Here is a 24584-nt window from a genome sequence, read left to right as displayed (position 1 = left end):
GGGGAAAACCCTAAGTCAAAGAGGAAAAGAAAAGCTATTTGTGTCTTTCCAGTTTGGAGAGATCACTTCCTGGAGTGAAAGAATAGCACATTTCTTAGATAACAGTGCGGCAGACTGAGTGGTGTAGGCCAGGCCCCAGGGTTAGAGTCTACCTTCTATCCTGCCCCGAGCAACGGACAACACGGACACATCTTTCTTCGCAAACAGCCACAGTAGATCAAAGTAGAGTAAAAGATTTTATTTAATTAAAATAGATTAAAAACAGACTGTGTAAAAGAATTAGAATTCTCAATAATTTACTAATATTTACATTAGCAAGTGCTGGTCGTTAGTAGACACTGTAAGGAGATAAGCTCACAGGATACAGACCTTCCCAGGGGTCTGCAGAGTCCTCTCCCCGCCCCACCCCTCCCTTTCAGATTCCTTATGGCAATTGTGCCATTGGGTGGTGGTGACAGCATCCTGTCCCTGCAGACAGGTGCTGGTAGACAGGAAGGACTTCTGCTCTCGGAGACAGAATCCTTAACTTGCTGCTCAATTCATATGCCACACGCAGACAACACTCCCCAAAGGAGCTCAACCTTCTGGAAACCTGTCTTCTAAGAGTTACTCAAAACCTGGTTTCCAGCAAGAAGAGAAAAGCAAAAATGAAAGCCATAATCCTGGTTCCTGAGTCATTTAACATCCCCTGACCAGGCCACCGAGAACCTGGTGACTCATCAAAACATTCCTTAAAAATGTTTTGTGCCTTTGACTCAGGAAGGAACTGTGGGAGGTTAAGAACACATGACCAAGAGGAATGCCCCCCAAAAGGAGACAGCAGAGAAAAAGGAGGCGTGGTCTGCAGGCACTGGGCATGGGCAGCAAGGTCCAGGCGCAGGCCGGCTGGCAGGGCTGAGTGCAGGGAAGACTCCTCCTGACGGCAGGCCTCCTGTTTCTGGAGACCTGGGTCAGCCTGGAGCCACCGAGGGGCCCTGTGACATCCGGGCCTCAGAGGAAGTGGGCCTCCCGGCGCTGGAAGGCCCAGACTGAACAGCAGCTTTGGCCGTCGGGGACGAGGCAGTGGACAGCACGACACGATGGAGAGACTTAGTCCAAAATGTCTGTCTCAAAGGGGACCAGGTGGTAGTAGGACAGGTTGGTGACATAGGCCGCGGGGTCATCACCATCTTCCAGCTCTGAAGTGAACTCACCACCATTCTCAAACCTGAAAGAGAAGACAGATGGGAGGGCCTTCCTCACTGGACTCTAGCTGAGAGGAAGAGGGGGCAGCACAGTGGACAGCTTCCATTGCAGTAACAATCGGGGTGGGGCGTCACTCATTCCTTCATTTCTTCATTTGGGATGAGTGACCATTTGGCTCAGTGCCAGTTTGGTGCCAGGCCCTGTGCTGGCAACAGTGGGCAAGGCCAGCAGATGTGTCCTCAGGGAGAATCCTACAGGGACACCAGTGAAGGGCAGAGGCTCCCCATGGCCTGCTGGCTGAGTGCGATTTAATCTGTGCTGACCAAGGCTCTGAAGGATAAAGATGTGAATGTGGGGTGCTTACATTGGGCAAGGGGAACTATGGGAAAAGCAGCTCCCCCAAAGGTTAGGACATGTGTGCCCTCTTTGTACTGCCTCTGAGCTGGCACTATTCCAGCTGCCTGTCAGGTCCAGATTCAGTCTTTTGGGTTAGAAGAAAAAGTCTCCCAACTTTAAAACACGCACAGCAGAGGCTGGGGAGATGGCCCGGTGGGTAAGAGTCCTTACTGCGCAAGCACGAGGGTCTGAGGGCCTGCAGCACCCGGAACTTCATTCCCGGGCACGCAAGTCAGTAGCTGGGCGTGACCGAGCACAGCCGTAACCCCATCCTGTGGGGAGCAGAGGTGCGCTGGGCTATTGTCTGGCAATGGCCCGGCCTGTGGGATGCTGTGATGGCCCTAGGGAAGGAGACAAGGACACGCTCCCAGAAAGGGAGAGAGAACTTATGTCACCCCACCCTCATAACCTAGAGTCAGAGAAACAAGGCAGGGTGACAAGAAGGAGGGGAGCAGGAGGGACCTGTGGAGCCCACAGAACACATGGTGGCCCTTGGCTGGCTCTGGGCACTGGAAGCTGCCTCGGACGGGCAGACAGCTGAGGGAACTTGATTCCACCTGCAAAGCTTGGAGTGGCCCAGTGTCCACACACTGACCAGTCCACACGGTCGTGAGCCTCTGATGTGGATACACTGGGCTGCATTTAGAGGTCCTCTAAATGGACTGCAAATGGAATCCCACTGACCTCAAACAATGGGGATCCCCTGGTACCTTCCTCTATTCAAAGCTGCAAGTTACATAAGTGATGGTAAAAAATAATAGGAGGTGGCACTTTAAAGTGTTTGACCAGAAACAGCTGACCATGTGGGTTTTCCTCACCTCTGGTGATGGGTGGAAGTGGGTGGAGCCCCCCAGGTCTGTGCCTGGCTGGGGAAGGACACAGACCAGCACCTGACCTCAGGCTTCTCCCCAGGGGCTCCTCCCTGGGGTCCCTACCCTGACATCTCAAGGTGTCCCACATCCCAAGCTTCAACCGTGTACCCTAAGAGCTTGCCGTGTCTGGTGGTAATGCGCCCAAGCCTGCAGTGCTGCTTCGGGACATCCAGTCCCTCCTCAGCCAGCCTGGGCAGAGCCACAGAACTGTCCTGACCACTTCCGCCGCTTCTCTCCTGCGACCTTGCCTCGGAACCGAGGAGTCCTTGTAGACAGGAGGGAGGGGGGAGGCTAGGGAAGGGTCTCAGGGAAGAATGGCCAAGTGGCTCGGGCTGCTCTGGCAGGGGCTTTGCTGTCCCAACTGGCCCACCCCAAGCACATGTGCCCTCCCTGAAAGTAGTCCTGGGCACTGGGGCTCCCCTCCCTGCCCCCGCCCCGTGGCGTCTCCACTCCATTGCACAGCCTCGGAGGCCATGGTGAGCTGCCAGTGCCACCTGTCTGCCAGCCCTGACTTCTCAGCAGACTGCTCCGGAGGGAGGCCATGCAGCGTGGGATCCGAGAGGCACCCAGCAAGCCAGGGCAAGGGCGCCCTGGAAATGCTCCCCTGAGGCCGCTCTGGTTTCCTGGAACCACCGTGCCTTCCCTTCCCCCTCTCTCCCTGCCAAATGTCCCAGGGCAGCAGCCACAACGTCAAGAGATGTCAGTCCTGTGTCCTAGGCCGTTAGGAGAGCCACGCTTGTGCCCTTGCTCTCTTTTCTCTCTGCCACCCTTCAGCTCCAAACTTCTCACAGGTGAACCCACTTCTTAAGTCGGGGTGCTCCTGGGGACAGACGAGGGTCTCCTAGTTCTATGATGGAGGCAGACCTAGATCCTGTGCCGCTGGTGACTGACTGGCGGGGTCTCCCTGTGTCTCCTCCGCCACAGCAGACCCTGGCCAGCACCCCTTACGTGAATCTGGATTCTCCTCCTTTCACTTTTCATGCCTGCCCAGCGTGCACCTCCAGGTGACCAGCCTGGAGCAGCCCCAGGAGGCGACCTGGTCAACCACATGCAGTAGAAGCTGCATCCCAGTGTCCTTAGCAAGGCGTGCCAAGCGCCGGAGGCTCACAGCCACCTGCCAGCGCAGCCTCTCCCCGCCGGTGTGCTGTGAAGGACAGGGCTCCTGACTGGGGCCAGCGCATGCGCTGACAGCATTCTTCCTGGGGTCCATCACGGAGGGGGGCTGCTCTACCCTGGTCATCGCGTCTCCTGCACTGGCTAGCCTGGTGTGTCTCAGCGCAGGTGCCTGGCCTCGTTAGAGTCTTAAACCAGCTTTTACTGTGGGCACCGTGCTAGGCTGAATGTATGCCCCATAGACTCAGATGTTTTATTAAAATTGAGTCTGCAGCTTCTGCCTCTAGCAGGCAGGCTTCTGCTGGAGGGGAGGGGGTCACTGGGGGCCAAATGAATTCCAGCCCAAAGGTCTGCGGAGAGGTGTGAGCTGTGGTGGGGTCCCTGCTTGCTGCTTTATTCATATCCTCTGGCTGCTGGTTGTTTTTCTCTCTGCTTAGATTTTTTTTTATTAGAGACAGAAAGAGAGAGAGAGAGAGAGAGGGCTCTAGCCACTGCAAACTAATTCCAAACGCATGCATGTGCCACCATGTGCATCTGGCTTATGTGGGAACTGGAGAATTGAACCTGGGTCCTTTAGTTTTGCAGACAAGCACCTTAACAGCTAAGCCATCTCTCCAGCCCTCTGCTTGGATTTTTGAATGGAATCCAGTCTCTTCTGCCATCGATGGGACTTCCCCTGGACCTGTAAGCTTGAAATACATCCCTTCCTCCCATCAATTTGGCTGGCTGTTCATCCCAGCACTGTGGCCCTGTCGACAGCAGGTATCAAGTGGCTGGGCTGCACCTCTGTCTGCCAGATGCCATGCCCTCCCTGGCTGTGTACTCAGCAGAACCAGAGCCAGGCGGTTTATACTGGCCTGTAATGTTAAAGAGCTCCACACACAAGGAAATGGAACACTGTGAAGACAGGAGAGGCTGACGAGCTTCCTGGGCTCACACAGCCAAGGAGCCTGGCCTGGGCCTACAGAGTAATCCGAAGCCAGCATGCGGCCTCCCCAGGCTTTGTGGAGACTGCTGCCGGCGCCATTCACCAAGGAGCTAATGGTCAAGAGCTAAGTGTGAAGGCCACTGGGCCTGCTGGTGTCCAGGTGCCAGCTTTCAACAGTGCACCGAAGCCCGAGCTTCCATTGTCAGAGGTGGACAGAATGCAGGACATAGTGGTCCTCGGCTCTCCAGCCCTCAGAAATCACACTCTTGGACCCACCCAAAGCCCCAGAAACAGGGCTGCTAGTGAGCCAGGCTCTACCCATGACCACCTGTGAGGCTAACTTGTGTGTCACATTCTGCCGTCCCGGGAGTGCGGAGGTGTGTGGGCGCCAGCCTTGGGTCCTATGTCAAAGGCAGCGTCACCCAGAGGACAGGCAGCATGTCCCAGTCACTGGGGCCTCCCTTGTAACTCCAAAAACCCCTCACAGCCAGCGACTGAGCAGCTTGATGTGGCCCCAGCTGAAGTCATCAAACCCTCGGCAGACTGTAAGAGGTAAACTTTAAAAACAATCATCCAAATACTGACAGTCTACTGTTGGGTGCCCCTGGCCACGTTTATCCATTCATACCTTCCTACTGAGCCCCTGATGGGCCGTGACCCCGAGCCCCAGCACAGGCCACCCGCCCTAAACCACGCTGAAATCAGTGTACTCAGTGCTATCATCCAGACACAAAGCGGCCTTGACATTCATGGCCTCACAGTGGCTGACGCTACCTACACACGACCTGCGTAATAGGAGGGGAAAACGACGGTGTCAACGTAGAGGAGAGGCTGGCTGGAAAGAAGGGATTCAGTGGAGGAGGCACTGGGGGGGGGGGGGCCTTGATCATGGTCTACTGTCTGTATGTATGGACGTGGCCGGTGAAAAGCTGACACAGGAAATGAGGGTACTCACAGACGCTCTGCGGGGTCCGCGTCCAGGTGCTGGTCCTTCCCGTTGGGTACGCTGTTGTCGATGACTATGGTCTCTGTGTTTGCTAAACAAAACCCATTGGACCTCATGATTTCTGAAAAACACAGCCGTGAGGGAGGGGTCAGGGTTTGGGGTTTCGTCGTCTGGGGTTTGCCAGGCTTCCTGCTTTATGGCCTGTTGTCCCCATGTGGCCCCGACTCAGTCTCCTGGTCTGTCAGGCAGCCTAAGGGTCAACCCAGTGCCTATGGGGCAGGTGTGCCTCTGCCGGAAGGAGGGTACGCTGCATGTCTGAGCTCCTCCCACGTGCCTCACACATTGAAAGTGTGTGGGGGGGTGCTGGAGAGATGGCTCAGAAGTTAAAGGTGCTTGCTTGCAAAGCCTGGAGACCCTAGTTCAATTCCTCAATACCCACATAAAGCCAGATGATCAAAGTGGCACACGCATCTGGAGTTTGAAGTGGCAAGAGGCCTTGATGGCATATTCTCATTCTCTCTCTCCTTTCAGACACATACAAAAATGCAGACAGATGACTGGGTGCGCATCTGTAAGCCCAGGATGGATGGATCACACATGGCATATGACATCACATGAGTTCCCTGCCCTTTCTGACCAACAACTGAGACAGGGCTGACAACATCCAAACCCTGGGATGACCTGAGTGTCCAGAAGGAGCAGTGAGGCCCGTAAGCCAAATGCCTCTCTGCTTTATATAATGCTCCATGTCTGTATTCACATATATGTGTTGATTTAAAAAATATTTTTTTTGAGGTAGGGTCTCACTCTAACACAGGCTGACCTGGAATTCACTGTGTAGTGTCAGGCTGGCCTCGAACTCATGGCAATCCTGCTACCTCTGCCTCCCAAATGCTGGGATTAAAGGTGTGTGCCACCATGTGCAGCTAAAATTTTTTAAACAATTATTTATTTGTTTTTATTTGACAGAAAGAGAGAGAATGGGTGTGCCGGGGCCTCTAGCCACTGCAAACGAACTCCAGACCCATGTGCTGCCTTGTGCATCTGGCTTATGTGGGTACTGGGGAATGGATGTGGGTTCTTAGCCCTCACAGAGAAGTGTCTTAACTGCTAAGCCATCTCTCTAGCCCTATATGTTGATATTTTTCCCCCAATAAGTTCAAATGTCAATAGTTTAAAAACCAGGCAAGGAGGTTTCCTATATCTATGTGGCTATTGGCTTGCCAAGGCTGATCCATGGCCGAAAGTGCTGATATGGAGAACACATGGTCATCACTGGGCTGGAGCCTAGATGCCCCAACTCCATGGCCTTGGGGCATATCCCCTCCATGAGACACTATCAAGATTATGTGTGAGACTCTCCAAGGATCTAACTCTAATATCCCATGAAATCCTAGACACTGTCATGGCAAGCAGGCATCCATTTAGGGACAATCATTGTCCATGCAGACCAAACCATAGTGCTCAAAACCCTTACACACTGGAACCCACACCCATCCTCCCTCTACTTCCAGAACATTTGGAATTGCTGGAACACTGTCAGTGTCACGTGCCTATTTGAACAGGGTATATTTAGGGAACCATGACGAGGGGGAAAGGCAACATATGTCCAGTACAGACACAGTATTTTTCCCAATATTTCTGACCTGTGCTTGGTTAAATCCATAGACTCAGGACCCACGGACACGAGGCCTGATTGCGTCAGAAGCAAGTGTGACTTCTTCTATCTGCTGCAGTCGTTCATATTTCATAAGTCACCGTATTTCTGCCTCTTCCCCCAGGAGATGAGCCGATCGGTGGCCATCACCAGTTCTCCTTGGCCTGGTGCCCCACTGAACCCAGCTCCCTAACCCTCCTTGCTGCTTCAGTAGCTGAGCTCTAAGCTCAGGATTGCCCAAGTTCGCCCTCAAAACAGGCTCCTGCCCAGATTTCTCGTGCCAGATTCTCAGAGCACACTTCTGCCCTGCGTCTGCTCCTGACCCAGCACCGCCAACGAGCGTGTCACTTACTGTCCACAGGGCTACAGGGCATCAGGCGCTTTGTGTTTAGACGACGGTCTTAGTTTTCCGCCATTCCTTTCCACACCTTATATTAACTTATTCCCAAGTCTGGGCTTGCTTTGTTCTAACTAAAATGATCACTTCCTGTTTACTTTTCATCTTCCTAGGCACTTGGTTCTCAGTTCTCTGAACTTCTTTTTCCCATATGCAGAGAATTAGGGGACCACACAAAACAGAATGGAGAAAAGTACAGGGTTTCCTCTGCACCCCCACAGGATCAAAAAGACTATTCCTGTCAGAAGAATGGTGAGCACATTCCTGGGCTGTGTGCCTGGCTTCCAGGGGACGAGGCTGTCCTGTCTCATGGCTCTCTTGTAAGACTGTCCAGTCGGTCACACAACAGGGACAGCCGCTCCTGATTCCTCCCTGCTCCACAATCCACCACGGTGAGGGTGTTATCTGGGAACCAGGGACGACATGTCTATGCGACATCTCTCCACGTACACAGGACAAAGGCTAAGCCGGCCGACAGCAACCTACAGAATGCAGCAAGACAGGTTCCAGTTCCTCCTCTCCTGTGCAAAAGGTGTGGCAGCGGAGAGCCGCGTTCTCTGTTGCTTATTCACGCCGACCTGAACCTGCCTATCTGAGGCAGCGCAGGAAGCTTGGCACAGCCCCCACTCTGCCAGCTGACAGCTCCTCCCTCCTCCCACCTCTCTGCCAAGGGACTCGGGAGTGGGGAGCGAAGGCACCTTTTAGGTTCAAACAGATGTCATTGTTGCAAAATCACTTCTGAACAAACTTCTGAAGTTACCTGGCACACCTAATCTTTCCCAAGTGTGGACTTCTGCATTCTAGAACATGGAACCGCTACAGCCCTCGACAAAACAGAACTGTAACAAGTCACCCTCAACTGTCTATGCCAAAAAGCCTCTGTGCACCCAAATGAGACCCAGATGTTTGCAATGCCAGCTGAGCCCTGAGGACACTACAGTATGCTGGTGCTTCTGGGCCTAGAAGCCTCCGCCCCAAGCCCAGGCCACAGAGACCTTGCTCGAACTGGAGGGTCATTGATCAAATCCCAGGAATAACACGGGACAATACCACTAACTGTTACAGGTCTCCCCCACTCGAATTTCACCCTTTCCCCACCACTGACCCCTTTTTCTGGTGTGGATCCCATCAAGTACCCCTTATTACACCACGCTGGCAAGTCCTGGTCTCCTAGTCTTTCTTGTCATTCATGACTAGTACAGAGGGCAGGCAGCTTATTCTGAATTGCAACGGGTCCTCAAGATGGATTTCTGAGTAATCAGAACAAGGTAAGGCACCAGTGGCAGGAAGCCTACACAGCGAGAATGAGTCCCTCCAAGCAGCACATGGTGGCGGCGACGGCGGTGGTGGTGGTGTGTGTGTGCGTGTGTGGGTTACAATGTCCACATGTCCTACTACTGGTGATGCCAACCTGAGTGACTAAGGATCATTTTGCTAGGTACCCTCCAAGTAAGTAAGCTGTCTCTTATTTCCTTTGTAATAAATATCTTGCCAACTATTTTATTTTTTTAATTTTTTTGTTTTTATTTTTTTTTTATTATTATTTTTTTTTTTTTTGGTTTTTCGATGTAGGGTCTCACTCTGGTCCAGGCTGACCTGGAATTAACTCTGTCATCTCAGGGTGGCCTTGAACTCATGGCAATCCTCCTACCTCTGCCTCCCGAGTGCTGGGATTAAAGGCGTGCGCCACCACTCCCAGCTATGTTTTTAAATTTTTGTTTATTTTTATTTATTTATTTGAGAGCAACAGAGAGACAGAAAGAGGCAGCTAGAGAGAATGGGCACGCCAGGGCCTCCAGCCATTGCCAACGAACTACAGACGCGTGCGCCCCCTTGTGCATCTGGCTAATGTGCATCTTGGGGAATCGAGCCTTGAACCAGGGTCCTAAGGCTTCACAGGCAAGCGCTTAACCACTAAGCCATCTCTCCAGCCCTTGCCCACTGTCTTAACAGTGTGCAAACCCTGCTTCTCCTCACACTTGCAGCCACCACTCTCAGCATCTCTCCATCAATGAATCATTTTTGCAACGTGTCAGTGTGCACGTTCCCTGAATGGTGACTTTCTTTCTGTTGACGGGTGCTGAGTTTACACCTGCCCCATGGCCCTGCCCTGTGTGTCATTAACTCTGTCCTGGTCTTCTGTGGGTCCTTAGTCTTGGACATAGCAGCATTCACACGACGTTGAAAATTACCTCCAGCAGGTTTTCAATGTACAGCTGGAGACAGAACAAAATCCAAAGTGATGTATTTTGTTAACTCGCTTCCTGGTCCATCCCCTAATGAACAGCAAAATTCTATTTCCAGGTCTTGAGACTGAATGACCTGGTTTTGTGGCTGAAATCCATCAGTCCAGCTAGCCACAGCCAGGCGAGGCTGAGACATGGCCACCGCCACGCTGCCAACCACTTCAGATCCGTGCTCTCTTGGGCTCAATAAGCATCAAGAAGCATTTTGATCAATAGATCAATGCTGGGTAAGGACTACTGAAGCCAGACTGGCATCCTTGCCAGCCCAGGCTAGTGACAAGGTTCTCAGCACGACGAGACCCTGGCGCCATCTATTGGATCCCTGACTACTAACAGAGTCACCATTTGAACACTTGAGAAGTGGGCTTAGGTGCTGCCAAGTCACCATCTGGGGAGTTAGTGCGGCCCCGTGACACCACGTCCCTAAATAAAGTCCATGTTGGCACAGAAGGCACGAAGAAACCCCATGAGAGGAAGACAGGAGGCCAGGTGTAGGTCTCAGCCTCGAAGGGCACAGAGCTGACCAGGTGGCTGAGCTCACCTCAGTGACCCTGCAGGTCACAGCAGGAGCAATGGTCAGAGTCAGTGGAGGGCACCCGGGGTCCGGAGAGGAGGCGACCAAACCAAAACGGGGTCATCTGACACATCTAAGTTTGTCGGACTTTAAGCCGAGGGCGAGGCAGTTTTGAGGGGCAAGATGGAGACAGGGGGAGGCGACAGGGAAGTGTGTGTGCATGCATGTGCACGCGCTCACGCTCCTGGAAGACCAGCCCTCTCCAGACCCCAAGCCTGAGACCTCGAGTCTAGAAATGCAGCAAGTATGGCTCCGAGACCAGAAAGCCAAGCGCCGTGTGAGACAGGCTTCTTCAAAGCAGATGTCAGTGCTAAGAGTAAGAACCTGGTTAGGAGCAATGTGGATGTCCTCATGACTGTGTGAACACGTCCCCCTCCCTCAGGGACAAGCTGAGCACACCCTTCGTGGAGCAGGTGGGATGCCGTTTGAGCCCACATGCACACTTCAGTTCACTTTAGGAAGGCCCAGTGCTGAGTGAGGGGCCACTGGGCTGGGATCCACAATGGGAAGAGAAGGAGGGTTCGAGGGCAGAGTCCCAGGAAGATGGGGAAACAGCCACAGGCGTTGGGACACTGCACTCCGGAAGGAAGATATCCCCCAGCCTGCTGCCTTGTGCAGAAGATCCCTACATCCCCCCACCCCCACTGTCTCCCCCGGCAGCCTTTGTACTGAGGCTTTGGGTCGGAAACCATTTATAAACTCCGTTTGTTAGCCAGTGTTTGGTGCTGAGCCAAGTCAGCTGTCCTCCTCCACGCCAGCCTCTGCCCCACTCCTTCCCATCTGGATGCATCAGTGAGCGGGTCACACCTCCGATCTCTCTTCCTCATCTCTTCCTGCTCTTCTCTCCTCCCCGGCTCTCCTCTCTAGATGCAGCAGCTCTTTTTTTTTTTTTTTAAGTTATTTATTTATTTATTTGAGAGCAACAGACACAGAGAGAAAGACAGATAGAGGGAGAGAGAGAGAATGGGCACGCCAGGGCTTCCAGCCTCTGCAAACGAACTCCAGACGCGTGCGCCCCCTTGTGCATCTGGCTAACGTGGGACCTGGGGAACCGGGCCTCAAACCGGGGTCCTTAGGCTTCACAGGCAAGCGCTGAACCACTAAGCCATCTCTCCAGCCCACAGATGCAGCAGCTCTTTTGCAGTGTCCCCACTCAGGGCAAGGAATGCCATCCCATATAGCCTGAGGTCTCTTCTAGACCTGGATGCTAAGCCCCAGTCATACACAAAGGCCAACAGAGATTCACACACAGCAGTGGGCCAAACCTGTCCCTAGTCTCTGCGAAAGGACACAGTAGTCCACGTAAAGCCCCGTGTGGGTCTTCACTCCACCCCTTCGAGTCTGTCCCATTACTTTCAGGACCTGCTCTTCACAACACAGAAGCAAGTGTGGATATGGTCGGGGGCGGGGGGGGGGGGGACTTTTCCAGAGTTAGCTCCATGCAGATCATCTGTCCCCTCAGTTCTGGGACCTTCAGGTCATCCTGAAGCAGTGTCCCAGCCCCTCCTATGACAAAAGGTCTCTTAAGGACTCTACTGCTCTCTGCTCTCCAATTTGCCCCGAAACAATGTAATAGAGACAAAGCAGACACGAGGTCTCCACGTAAGGGCTTTTCCACTAAAGACTAAAAAGCGAAGTCTTCCCCACTCACTGTGGAGTGGAATGCAGGCCTCCGCTCAACAGCCAGGGGACCTCAGAGCCCCCGGTAAGCCCTACAGGGTGAGGCTCCACAGTCGCCAACCCAGATAAGTCACCTGGCACTCCCGCTCTTCTGTAAAGGAGGTTTTGGAGACTGTCTCCAATGACGGGGGGGGGGGGTTCCTGCACTGCCCGCTCTGCTCTGGGGACACCCAGGAAGCTGCTTTGGGGAGGCATGGTAGCACCAGACACAGACCAGCCCAAACGGGCCATCCACCCTGCACATCACAGTGATGTCTGTGGATACCTCTCCCGCCCCAGGTTCCAGAACCCAGCTAGTCATCCAGTTTACCACACACAAAACTGGGGTGTCATTGTGGGTGGCAAGTAACGGTAAGGACACTTATCCCCAAGATCACTGTCACTCCATCCTTTACAGACCACTCCCTGTCTGCTCCCTTCCCATAGGCTTCCCTGGGTTCCCACCTCCGTCAGCTTCTTACTAAGTCTGCTATGTCTCCTCCATTCAGAAAGGCAATGATGGGTGATGGGTGATGCCAAATCCCTCCTCTCTCCCCCACAGATGAAGATGTAATGCGGGAGCTCTCCACTGGCCACAGTCTCCTCTCGTGAGCATTTTCCCTCCCTCTCCACTGCCAAATCCCTTCTAGGTTACAAGATGACTGCCTTTGCCTGGGCAAACTGGGTTCTGGAGACTACCAAGACAGAGCTTTTTCCTGCAAAAGGTTCCTCTCAGCAGTCTTTGCCAAATAACGCAGTGCACATGCCCACAATCCCAGCACTCAGGAGACTGGGCAGGATGATTACGGCTAGCTCATGATGAGTTTATAGGCAGCCTCTCCAAAAACAAAAACTGTATGCATGCATGCATGTATGTATGTACACACACACACACACACCTCTCCAAAAACAAAACCTGTATGCATGCATGCATGTATGTATGTACACACACACACACATACCTCTCCAAAAACAAAACCTGTATGCATGCATGCAGGTATGTATGTACACACACACACACACCTCTCCAAAAACAAAACCTGTATGCATGCATGCATGTATGTATGTACACACACACACACACACACACATGCACGCACACCCCTAGTGTTCTCAGGATGAGTATAAACTTGCTATTAGTGCAACTCAAATGGGGCCAAGGGACTCTCCCTTCCCACCTAGCCCGCAGCTCCCCCCCCCCCCCGTGGACGATCCCATCTGGCTGTGGCTAACGCGTGCTGACCTTTAGTGCTAGAAGGCACAGTCCAGCGCCAGCACCAAGGACAGCTAAGCTGTGTGCCGAAGACCTAATTCCACGCCGTGACGGGGGCTCTTACTTGAACAGGACGGTCTGTGGTCTGCCCTGGGAATGGACGGCTGATGTTGTCATTATCACACTACTTCCCAAGTCATGTTCTAACTGCTGCACCAAATAAACCCCTTTGCAAGTAGGAAGAGCAGAGGCTGCAGGTCGGTGCATAGCAAATGCAGTGCTTACCAGACCTCGGGGAACAGCTTCTCACCCACAACTTCACCCTCCCGATAACTGTCTACTTGAGCCCAAGGGTCGAAGCTGTGTCCCCCAAACAAGGACGAGCCAGAAAGGCCCCAGGCAGCCGTTCTGCCCGACTCCTTGGCCGTGGCTCTTACCTGAGATCTTGACGGGGCTCTGGAAGCTGGGCTGAATCTTGTGCACACTGTCATTCTTCAACACCTGGTCAAGTGCAGATCTTTCAAAGAAGGTGAGCACCACCTCTGACCTGGAGTACTGGGCAGAAGCGCAGGAGTCACTGGGAACGCAGGCTCCAGCTTGGCCCTGCTCACTCACCTGGGACACATTTCTACAGAGGTGACTCTCCCCACACCCCTGTCCAGAAGCAGCTCCGGCCCGGCTCAGGGGCAGGACGACTGCCCACACCCAGAGGCTGGCGGTGCAACCGCCTCATTCCCCCACACATGATGAAGACACAAGCCCTCTGGATAGGTGGGGTGGCAAAACAATGCGGTGGTGCCCTGAGTGGTTGGCACACGGCTGCCGTTTCACTCATAGCTCCCTTCTCTGCCATCACTGGGTGCATCTACTTTGCCCACATGGACCAAACAGAACCTTCAGGAGTTAGTAGTCCTGCCTTGGTGCTCACGCAGAGCTCACAGCTCAACATAAGACACCCATAGCTACCTAGGCACGGGTTAGTGCCTGGCATCAACTCCCCGGGCAGGGGCAGAGGCTCTGCGCAGGTTAGACAGCAAAGGCCACTGCGCCAGACAGGCCCCTCTCCCTCCCTGTGCCACAGTCCCCACATGCACTTCCTTCACACGGAAGAGATCCTGGAAGTCTCCTGTCCCCAGATTCCACCTGCCTAGACTTTGCTGGGAGGCGGGTTGTGGGGTGGGGTGTTGGGGGGGGGGGACTCTGAGCTGAAGCAAGCAGCTGAGTCCTGCAGGTGGACTCCTCCCTCCAGGCCTGGGCTCCATGCCCACTTTAAAGGCAATGCGAATGGCTGCTCCCCTCCCCATGCCCCCGAACCCTGCTCACTTTACAGAGCATGTTGATGGTCTTGTTCCCCTCTTCCAGCCCCCCTGGACCCCCAGACCCCCGCTCACTTTACAGGGCATGTTGATGACTGTCTTGAGTAGCTTCTCCACCTCGTTGAGTCTGGTCTCCATGTCCTGTGCGTCCTTGATAGCAACCAGCCCTAGAAGCGAAAAGGACATGTGTGAGGGTGTGATTCAGGTATCCCCCATAAACTTATAGGTGTTCTGAATGCTAGGTTCCCAGCTGATGGAGATTTGGGAAGTAACACCTCCTGGAGGCAGTGCATTGTTGGGGGCGGGCTTATGGGTGTTATGGCCAGTGTTCCCGTGCCAGTGTTTGCACACTCATGTTACTATTGTCCACCTGATGTTGGCCAGGGGGTGACGTTCACCGTCTGCTCATGCCATCGTTTTCCCCTGCCATCATGGAGCTTCTCCTTGAGTCTATAAGCCAGAATAAACCTCTTTTTCCCACAAGCTGCTCTTGGTCAGGTGAGTGATTTCTACCAGCAATGCGAACTGGACTGCAACAAGATGCCTGTGTCAAAGAGGCAGAATGGCACACGCGTGCTCCTGACGACACACGGGACAGGCATCCCATGATGAGGACTGTCACAATGTCACCCTCCATTGTGAAATGTCTGCAAGAGTCCCCACTGTCTGAGGGAGCCGTGCCTCAATACCCTCTGGGCTTCTGAAACCGCGTTCGCCAAGGCCATAGGCATGTCACACTGCGACCGTGACCTGTGGAGTTGCAGGTCGGTCTCGTGGCAACGCGTCATGAATTGCTTTTCCTTCATAAGACGATTTCCTCCAAGATCCTAGCAGCCTCAGCTAGGACGTTTTTCTCCTTTGGGGAGACGACTTTCTCCTTTCCTACTCACAAAAAGCGTTCGGTGTGTCTGGTTTTCCGGCATCGCCCTCACGCGTGTCATGACCATTATTAAACAAAACAGAGGTTAGTGGAACATAAGCACTTGACATCCAGACAGTAGACCCGGTCATCAAAATGGCTGCTCAGTGACGCGGACGGGCAGGGAGCACGCACCGTGTGGAACGCGGGACAACAGGGGAGTCGCAGCTCCTGAAGATTTCACCCTGATACTCAAATGCTGCTCGGCTGAAAGCTTACGCATTGCTCATTTCCCTAACGTTTCATCTGTTATTTCCAGACCGCGGCTGACCTTGGCCCGAAAGGACTAAAACCTCAAATAAAGGAGCCGGTGGGGCTCGCCCAGCCGCCCGCATGTCCAGCCCCAGCCGCAAGGCCTCTCTAACCCCTCTGTGTCCCGACATCAGCGGCTTATGTTTCTTCTGGAACCAACGCTGCGGGCCCGGCAGACCGAGGAGGGCGAGGCTGCAGGATGTCGTAGAGTGAGCGTACCTCCAGACACCCTGGGAGAGGTCAGAGCTCAGCCGGGCATCCCTCGGCCCCTGGCAGCACAGGGCGGGGCTCACCGCGGGCCACGGCTGCCTCGGCTGCAAAGCCTGTGTAAACTGAACCTATGTTTAGACAGTCATGTAAATGCCATGTTTAGAAGGGAAAAGCCAGCTCTTTGCCCAAAGAACAGCCCAATGGGCATGACTCATGGCCTCTTGAGGAACCCAGGCATCTGTACATCTTACAGTCACCATAGGCCCTGACTGGCTGTTGGGTCGTGTGATATTTTTAAAATAATATAGCTCCAGGCCATACTTGGAGGCGTGGCGTGTTCTGTCTCCATGAGCAATGCAAATGTAAGACTACCCCCTTCGCTTGTACCCACTTGCTTCGGGGGACTAGAAACTGGACTCCTAAGGACACTGGCTTCTCCCAGACTCTGTACGACCCCGGATGTCACCAGCCTCCTCTGCTGTGACAGAACCACAGTTTTGTTCACAAACAGGGGAAGGGTCGGTCAGTGTTCGGGCTCCTTGCTGCCTGGGTCTAGAAAGAAGACCCAGATAATTTCTTAAACTACTCGACTGAAATTAAAATGACTCAACACGTACCATCCTCGGGCACGCCCACAGGGACTACGCAGACACGAAAGGAGAGTATTTCTGAAAGCCTGGGCTAACCCTCACGCCTGCCCCAGGCCCTCTTCCAGCCCCTGGTAGACAGGCGTCCCTGCTGGCCCACGGGGCTCTCATCTTCCTCAACGACTCAAGCCCCAGACAGCTGAGCAGTAGCCGGGCTGCCTGTGACTACGCACTGGGAAACCCCAAGGCTTTGGCTTCACCCCTGCACTACACAAACATGGCCCCCCAGCCACCAGCAGACCCTCTCCCTCTCCCCTGCATCACCCCACTCCTGGGGAGAGCCAGGGAGGACAGGCGCAGAAAGCACTAATGCTAGTCTCTGGGTGGCTCTGCCCCAAGCTCTGAGTCCCTCGCATAGACCCTCAAATACTTATGTAAGACAGTCAAGCACAGCTCAGTGTTTTGGATGACATGATGATGCATGACAGTGGTCCCATAAGATTATGTCACCTAGCAATATCGTAACTGGCTTAGTTTGTGGAAACACACTCCTAGGGTTTTCGTGCAATGACACAAATCACAAGGACTCATTTCTTGAAGCACCCATGCCATTATGAAAAGCGCTGGTGAGAACACGCGTCTCTGTACCAGAGCGCTCTTGCCTCTCCTTGCCACCAAGGTCTGCAGAGGACAAGAGAGGTAAGTCCAAACTCCCTGGAGCCGGGCGTGGTGGCGCACTCCTCGAAGCCCAGCACTCGGGAGGCAGAGGTAAGAGGATCACTGTGAGTTCAAGGCCACCCTGGGGCTCCATAGTGAATTCCATGTCAGCCAGAGCTAGAGCGAGACCCTACCTTGAAAAACCAAGACAAACAAACAAAAAGAACTCCCCAGAAAGTTGCTTGTAGAGAGAAGACACTTGTGTCACTCATTCCTGGAGCGCATCTTTATTCAGATAAGCAAAAACTACTGATGTGCTCCAATGTTTGTGACAGCTACAATGGCAGCTCCAAGTCCATCGAACTGATGACACAGTGGCCGTCCTGGGCTCTGAAGAAGCTGTTGCAGGAAGACCGGCCTCTCGCCCCACCCATGCGCCCGGCGTGTGACACGCACCATAGTGAAGGACAGAGGGCTGAGTTCACCACTTACAGTCATGCTTCGAGTTTGCTTGGATGGCAGAGTTCTGATTATAGCTTTGTTTCCCATGGCTGTGTTTACAACCTCCATAGGCAATACTTAGCTGAACATATATTTTGCTCTAGATCAGCCTTTCGGAGTGACCAGATCTCACAAAACCTAGCACGCCTAGTTAACTATGAATTTTGTAGAGACAAGCAATGTGGTGGTAAGGAATGACTAGTGGGCACGTAGTTGATGTTTACCTGATGTCCAAAGCAAACTGCAAGCTCTGTGGCTTCTCTTCTCTGTGACCCGTTTACCAGGCTGAGGTAGAGAAAGGCAAGAGTGCCCTTCAGACGTCTAGAAACAGCATTAGCTGACCTGACCACCTCTGTGTCCTGCCATCTCCACAGCCGGGGGCAACGCTGAGAAACAGGTCCTGTTGGCCAGCTTGAGCCCATGCCACAGTCTACCTTGGGGAGGCACAGTGCCAGGAGAGAGCTGCTCTGGTTTGATGGCATCTGTGGAAATGTGCTTACTGTTACCAGAGACCAGGCAATATTTCTGAATGGGAGGCAAGTGGAGCCCCTTGGGAATGCACGGGTGCTTGAGACTGGCAGAGGGAAGACTCAACGGGAAGGGAAAGATGGGCCTCACACAGACGCACAGAAACGACAGGCGACTCTCTCTGAAGCTTTGTCAGAAGCACTTCAATCATTTAATTCCCCAAGATGGCTCCTAGGTGACGACCAAGCTGTGGATCGGGGTCTGCTTTCCTCAGGTGCCACTTCCTGTCTCCAAGAGCCTCTGCCAGAGTGACGCGGGCTCTGGCCCCTCTCCACCCGGGAGGGGTGTGGCAGATGCACGACGGGATGGAGTCCCCTGAATTTCCTGACGTCCCCTAATGGCAGTAGAGCGGGACGCCCGCTGCGGCAGGCACAACCTCCCCGCCTACAGACCACAGCCACCAGCCCTCCGCCCTCCGCACACAGCCAGCACAGCAGGGCACAGAGTCACCTAACACCTGGCATCTGACAGCCCCAAACACCAAAGTTCACAGTGGTCCAAGTTCACGGGGCCCCTGAGATCCTGGCATCATTCGCCAATGGTTTTAAGCGTTTTTCACAAAAAATGTAAAGAAACACACACACACACACCCTAGACTCTGGGGCCATAGTGTAAAATCGAATCACATTTTCCTCTGGAAATGTCTCATCGCTTCACACTCTGGGGCCTTTGTATTGGGTGTGGTGCTCACGTGTGTGTGTAGAAGTCAGAGGAAAACCGTTGGTGTTACCCTCAGGGACTCACTCCCTATCGTTTGAGACGTGTTCTCTCAGCAGCCCACCAACTGAAGCTCGACTAGCAAGTCAGCAATCCTCCTGCCTCCGCCTCCCCAGCACGGGGGCCACAGGTGTGCAGCAACATGCCCGGCATTCTGCACTGGAACCATAGGTGTGCACCCTGCACCTGGCTTCTACACTGGAACTGTGGGTGTGCACCACGTGCCTGGTGTTTTACACACGTTCTGGTCATAGAACCCAGGTCCTTATGTCCTGCACAGCAAGCAATGCCCACAGAGCCATCCCCCAGCTCCTTGCTCAAACACCTGTTGCCAAGGTACATTGTCAGACTTGTAAAGTGACCGTGGGGAAAGGTCAAGTTATGCCAGCAATTTGCATTTGAGACACTACTTTATTTTCCGGGGCAAGTGACAAGATCCATGACTATCAAGCAGTGTGGTTATGTGCAAAACACATGCCTTTCAATCCTACCTGCCAGACTTTTTCCTTGTGACTCAGTCATTTGGCTCTTAAAGGCAGGGCCAGCTTTTCCAAATGTTTCCTGTGTATCTAAGCCACAATTTTCACCTTATTTTATAAAAAATATTTTTCTATATTTATTTGCAGGAAGAGAGAGAGAGAAAGAGAGAGGGAGAGAGACAGAGCATGCACCAGGCCCTCTAGCCACTGCAAACAAACTCCAGCTGAATGTACCACTTTGTGCATCTAGCATTACATGGGTACTAGGGAATCAAACCCAGGCTGTCAGACTTTGCAAGAAAGCACCTTTAATGGCTGAGCCAACTCTTCAGCCCCTTAACATCATTTTTAAATGTGCTTAAATACAATATTTTTGGATCATTTAAAGCATTTTTATATATTCCAAATACTTTTTAAGGCAGGAGGTTGACATTGAGCAGTTTTATGATATGAAATGGTAATGCTACAAACTGTGGGTGGGAAAGACCCCTGGCCTCGGCTCCACGTGGCTCAGCTCAGGTTTTTTGGTTTATTTTTATTTATTTATTTGAAAGCGACAGACAGAGAAAGAGAGAGAGAAAGAGAGAGAGAAAGAGAGAGAGAGAGAGAGAGAGAGAGCGAGCACCAGGGCTTCCAGCCACTGCAGACGAATTCCAAATGTGTGTGCCCCCTTGTGCATCTGGCTAACGTGGGTCCTGGGGAATCGAGCCTCAAACCGGGGTCCTTAGGCTTCACAGGCAAGCGCTTAACCACTAAGCCATCTCTCCAGCCCCAGTCCTGCTTTTTAGCATGCACAAGTGTGTGTGCAGATGTGCAGGCAGTCGTTAACATAAAACAAAACACCCTCCTTGAATGGAATTTCAAAGGGGAAAGTGGGGGGGGGAGAGGGAGGGAATTAACATGGGACTTTTTTATAATCATGGAAAATGCTAATAAAATTTTTTTTAAAAAAACACCCTCCTGTTCAGTGGGAGGCTTGTCCAGGACTGGCCAGCAGAGGGCGCAAACACCCTGTGTAAGCCTGCAGGTATAGCTCACACAGCCTCTCTCACTACAGGAAGAACAGCTGTCTACCATCCACATCTAAGGAGATTGCCCCAAAAGATTTCATGGTCTCAGGAAAATTTTCTCTCTGGAACAGTGTCATCACTCACATAATCTCAACTTTTTAAATTTCACCACACTTCTGTGATACAAACATTTTATCCAGACTTCTTACAAGCAGTCAAGAACTAGAAAAACAGCTGGAGAGATGGCTTAGTTGTTAAGACGCTTGCCTGCAATGCCAAAGGACCCACGTTTGATTCTCCAGGACCCCACAAACCAGATGCACAAGGGGGAGCATGCATCCGAAGTTCATTTGCAGTGGCTGGAGGCCCTGGAGTGCGCTCTCTCTCCCTCTCTCTCTCTCTCTCTCTCTCTCTCTCTTGCCCCTGCCTCTTTCTGTCTGTCTCTCTTCCTCAAATAAAAAATTCTTTAAAATTTTTTAAAAGGGGCTGGAGAGATGGCTTAGCGGTTAAGCGCTTGCCTGTGAAGCCTAAGGACCCCGGTTCGAGGCTCGGTTCCCCAGGTCCCACGTTAGCCAGATGCACAAGGGGGCACATGCATCTGGAGTTCGTCTGCAGAGGCTGGAAACCCTGGTGCGCCCATTCTCTCTCTCTCCCTCTATCTGTCTTTCTCTCTGTGTCACTCTCAAATAAATAAATAAATAATTTAAAAAAATTTTTAAAAGAACTTGAAAAATTATTAACACAATCACACATAAGTCTTAGCAGGCCAAATATTTAGCAGCTAAATGTCTGCCTGGAGCCACCCAAGTTTCCCCTTCTCCTAAGGGCTCCAGCTACACAAGTAAAGGACGCATCGCGGTTTGGACAGTTCCAGAGTTAGGTGCGTCTGCATAAGCAGGTGCCTAGTCTACTCCTGGACCGACTCTGCACACCAGCCTGTCCGCAGAGCAAGCATGAACAGCTATGATCTCCCGTCCCAGAAGTCCATGCTCCCACATTTTCTCCACACAGAGTTGTGTCCCACACTCCTGACAACTGCCTGGGGCCTCTGTGGAGGACTGGAGCAGGCACTGGCTGCAACGTGAGGACTTCTGGGCTGCAGCTCTGCAACGAAGGGCGAGCTCTTTGGGGAGTTCTAAGGGAGTGCATTAGGCATGTCCAAGACCCTCTGCAGCGACCTCTCTGAGGAGAGGGAAGCTTGCTCACTGCACACAAGGACAGCCCTGGGGAAGCTTTCTGTCAAGGGATCTTTCAAATGGGGCCAGATAACCAACGGCACCGGGATTGTTTCCTGTCCATTTAACAAACGTGCCCAGCAACACAGGGCCCGCAGCCACAGAGCTTGGGTAAGTGCTGTTATTAGCTTGTGTGCCATGGGACAAGTGCGGAATTCCGGGCTGTGATGGAGTGAGTGCTGAGCACAGGCAAGGATCGATTTTCCCATCCAACATCAAAATATAAAAGAATGGAAGAAAATGCAGCACCCGAGGGTGCTGGCTGGCTGGCTCACCCCTCCCCTTCTCTCCCTACGGCGTAACAAGGCTTATGTGCACTACAAGAGCCCTCCCTCACTCATATGCCATCTCCATCTCCCCAGGACGGAAAGCTGGTCAGAAAACGCATCAGGGGGCTGGAGGGATGGCTTAGCGATTAAGGCACTCGCCTGCAAAGCTAAAGGACCCCAGTTCGATTCCCCGGGACCCATGTAAGCCAGATGCACAAGTTGGCACATGAGTTTGTTTGCAGCAGCTGAAGCCCCTGGCCTGCCCATTCTCGTCCTCTCCTTCTCTTTCTCTCTTAAAGACAAATAAAAATAATATATTAAAAAATCAAAAGAAAAACATTTTTAAAAATATAGAAAAAAAACCACACAGGGCAGAGGTGAGACTTCGTGAAACTTGCCCTGGACCCAGAGGAGGAGAGGGCAAGGGCTTCTTTCCTCTTGCCCAAGGGCCTCTGGAGGGAACAGGCCATTTTCTCCAAGTGGAAAAGTGTGTTTGTCTCCAACTTTCTCATTTTTACTGTGTTTTTAATCCCTCCTCTCCAGGACTCTTCATTGTTGTCCCCAATGAGAGCAAAATCCCCAAAGGCAGTCTGGACAGTTTCTAGAAGCTGCTTCCAAGCCTGGAGCAGCAGCGCGTGCCTGTCACCCCAGCGCCAGGGGAAGTAGATTCAGGAGGGTCCAGCCTGGGCTAAGAGCCCAGTGAGAGCCTGTCTTAATAAAACAAACAAACAAAATCACTTGCTCACTCTCCACACTCCCCCCCCACACACACACCCTTTGTCAGCGATCAAAACCAGAGCCTCATGCGTGCTAGACCACAGAGCTAGACCTCCAGCTTCTGCAAATGCCTTAGGACATGACATGGTGAGGTGCCTGTCCATCCCATCCTCCCCACACAGGAAGGATGCCCTTTGTTCACTCACTTCTCCTGAGGCACCTGCCAAGCTCACAGACCAGCATGGGATACGGTGCTGGGGCCAACACCCCAGTGGGTGTTCTGCGTTCCCGACTCCCCATGTATTTCTTCTGGCCGGAACCCCAATACTGACCCCACAGTGTCTCCTAGCGGGCAGAGCCCAGGTGCTAGGAAAACACAGAACAGGGAACCAACCCACACCGCAGGTGGCCTGAAGGGTGAGAGAGCGACAGAGGGAAGGAGGCAATGTGGAGACCCAGGGGAGGACCTGATGCTGAAAAAGACAGAAGACGCAGCTTGCCTGGCAGGCCCTAGGCCAGAGAACTCCACACCCTTGGCAGTCCTAGTTCTTAGGGTGACTCATCCATTGGTTCACAATCTCTCAGTCTCTCCAGTTTAATCCACACCAAGCACCAAACTGGGCTTGGGAATCAGCAAAGCCACAGAGCCCGCCTGCCCACGTGGGTCCCAGGGGAGCTCTTGTAGCCAGGACAAGGGAGTCATCAAGGATGGGCTTATCACCTACAGAGGGCGCTGGTGGGAGCAGGGTCAGGTGCCTGGGTGGTAAGTGCATGGACAAGGGCATAGGGAAGATGGCCTGAATAAGTGTCTAGCTTGGTGCTGGGTACTCTGAATCTTGCTCACTGGGCCTCACAGCCTTGCCACACAGATGCCATTACAGCTCCTGTATTAAGAACGCATGCTGGCCGGGGAAGCTGGAGAGATGGCTCAGTGGTTGAGGTGCTTGCCTGCTAAGCCTTATGACCCAAGTCTGATTCCCCAGTACCTATGTAAAGCCAGATGCACAAAGTGGTACGTGCATCTGGAGTTCATTTGCAGTGAGTGGCTAGAGACCCTAGCATGCCCATTTCTCTCTCTCTCTGCTTGCAAATAAATAAATAAAAATACTTTTAAAAAAGAAGAACACATGCACCAATGAGATAGAGATGAGAGGGCAGGATGTGGGGCAAATGAAGAAAATGTGTATGAGGGTTGGCGAGATGGCTCAGCAGCTAAAGGGATTGCTTGCAATGCCTATTGACCCATGTTCAATTCCCCAATACCCATGTAAAGCCAGATGCACAAAGTGGTGCATTCATCTGGAGTTTGTTTGCAGGGGCTGGAGGCCCAGGAGCACCCATGTTCTCCCTCTGTCTCCCCTCCCCCAAGTAAATAAAATAATTCTTTAAAAAGAACCTGTCATAGTGAAGCCCCTGCTTTGCACGCTGCTGAAAAGCAGAGAGGAGGGAGGAGACGAGGCTGCAGCCTGTCGGCCTGGGGCGGTCCAGGCAGAGCAACTTTGACCGAGGGCAGGAGGGGCAGCTACGGGAACTGCCGTCTGCGTGGGCCGGAGGTGGCACTTCCAGAGCCCTCCTACAGTGACCTGGCTGTGGCCTCTTGTTGTCATCCAACCTTGCAGGGCCTCGAGGGGCAGGAAAGGTGACTTGTGGGACTAAGCAAAACCTATGTCCACGTCCCTCCTCATCCTCCCCACGCTGTCCAGGCTCTGCTCGCCCGTCCCGAGTGAGCTGCCATCGAGGACAAGGACGGAGACCCGGCCTGTCAAACAGATGGAAGGAGAGCGCACTGGTCAGCCCAGCTCAGCTGGGACGTGGGATGAGAAGGGACACGCGGGCCTGCGGCGTGTCGGGACAGCCAGCAGCACGTGGCACGCTCACTAGGAGAGCTGGAGCCATCTGGGAAATAGAGCTTGATGCCATGGCCTGCCCCCTCCCCTCCTTGCCTTCTGGTCTTCAGGGAGAAAAGTCAGATGGCGGGGTCTTCTCCAGACCACAAGGGGA

The 24584-nt window shown here is 53.0% G+C and overlaps 1 protein-coding gene across 1 annotated transcript in view; it reads right to left on the bottom strand.

The window, feature by feature from the left end:
* Positions 1–223: 223 nt before the first annotated feature.
* The window catches only part of Pxdc1 (PX domain containing 1), a 29908-nt gene continuing 5547 nt past the window's right edge, over positions 224–24584 (bottom strand). Inside the window, exons 2-5 of the mRNA XM_004666163.2 lie at positions 14578–14669; positions 13624–13741; positions 5450–5561; positions 224–1207 (exon numbers count right to left, since the gene is read on the bottom strand). Of these exons, the coding sequence (XP_004666220.1) occupies positions 1090–1207; positions 5450–5561; positions 13624–13741; positions 14578–14669 (440 nt within the window). The 3' untranslated portion in view covers positions 224–1089. The remainder of the gene's footprint in view (positions 1208–5449; positions 5562–13623; positions 13742–14577; positions 14670–24584) is intronic.

This window comes from Jaculus jaculus, chromosome 17, assembly GCF_020740685.1.
Source record: "Jaculus jaculus isolate mJacJac1 chromosome 17, mJacJac1.mat.Y.cur, whole genome shotgun sequence".
Classification (NCBI taxonomy): Eukaryota; Metazoa; Chordata; class Mammalia; order Rodentia; family Dipodidae; genus Jaculus; species Jaculus jaculus.
Note: the sequence above shows the minus strand (reverse complement) of the source record. Positions and strands in the feature narration are given on the sequence as shown.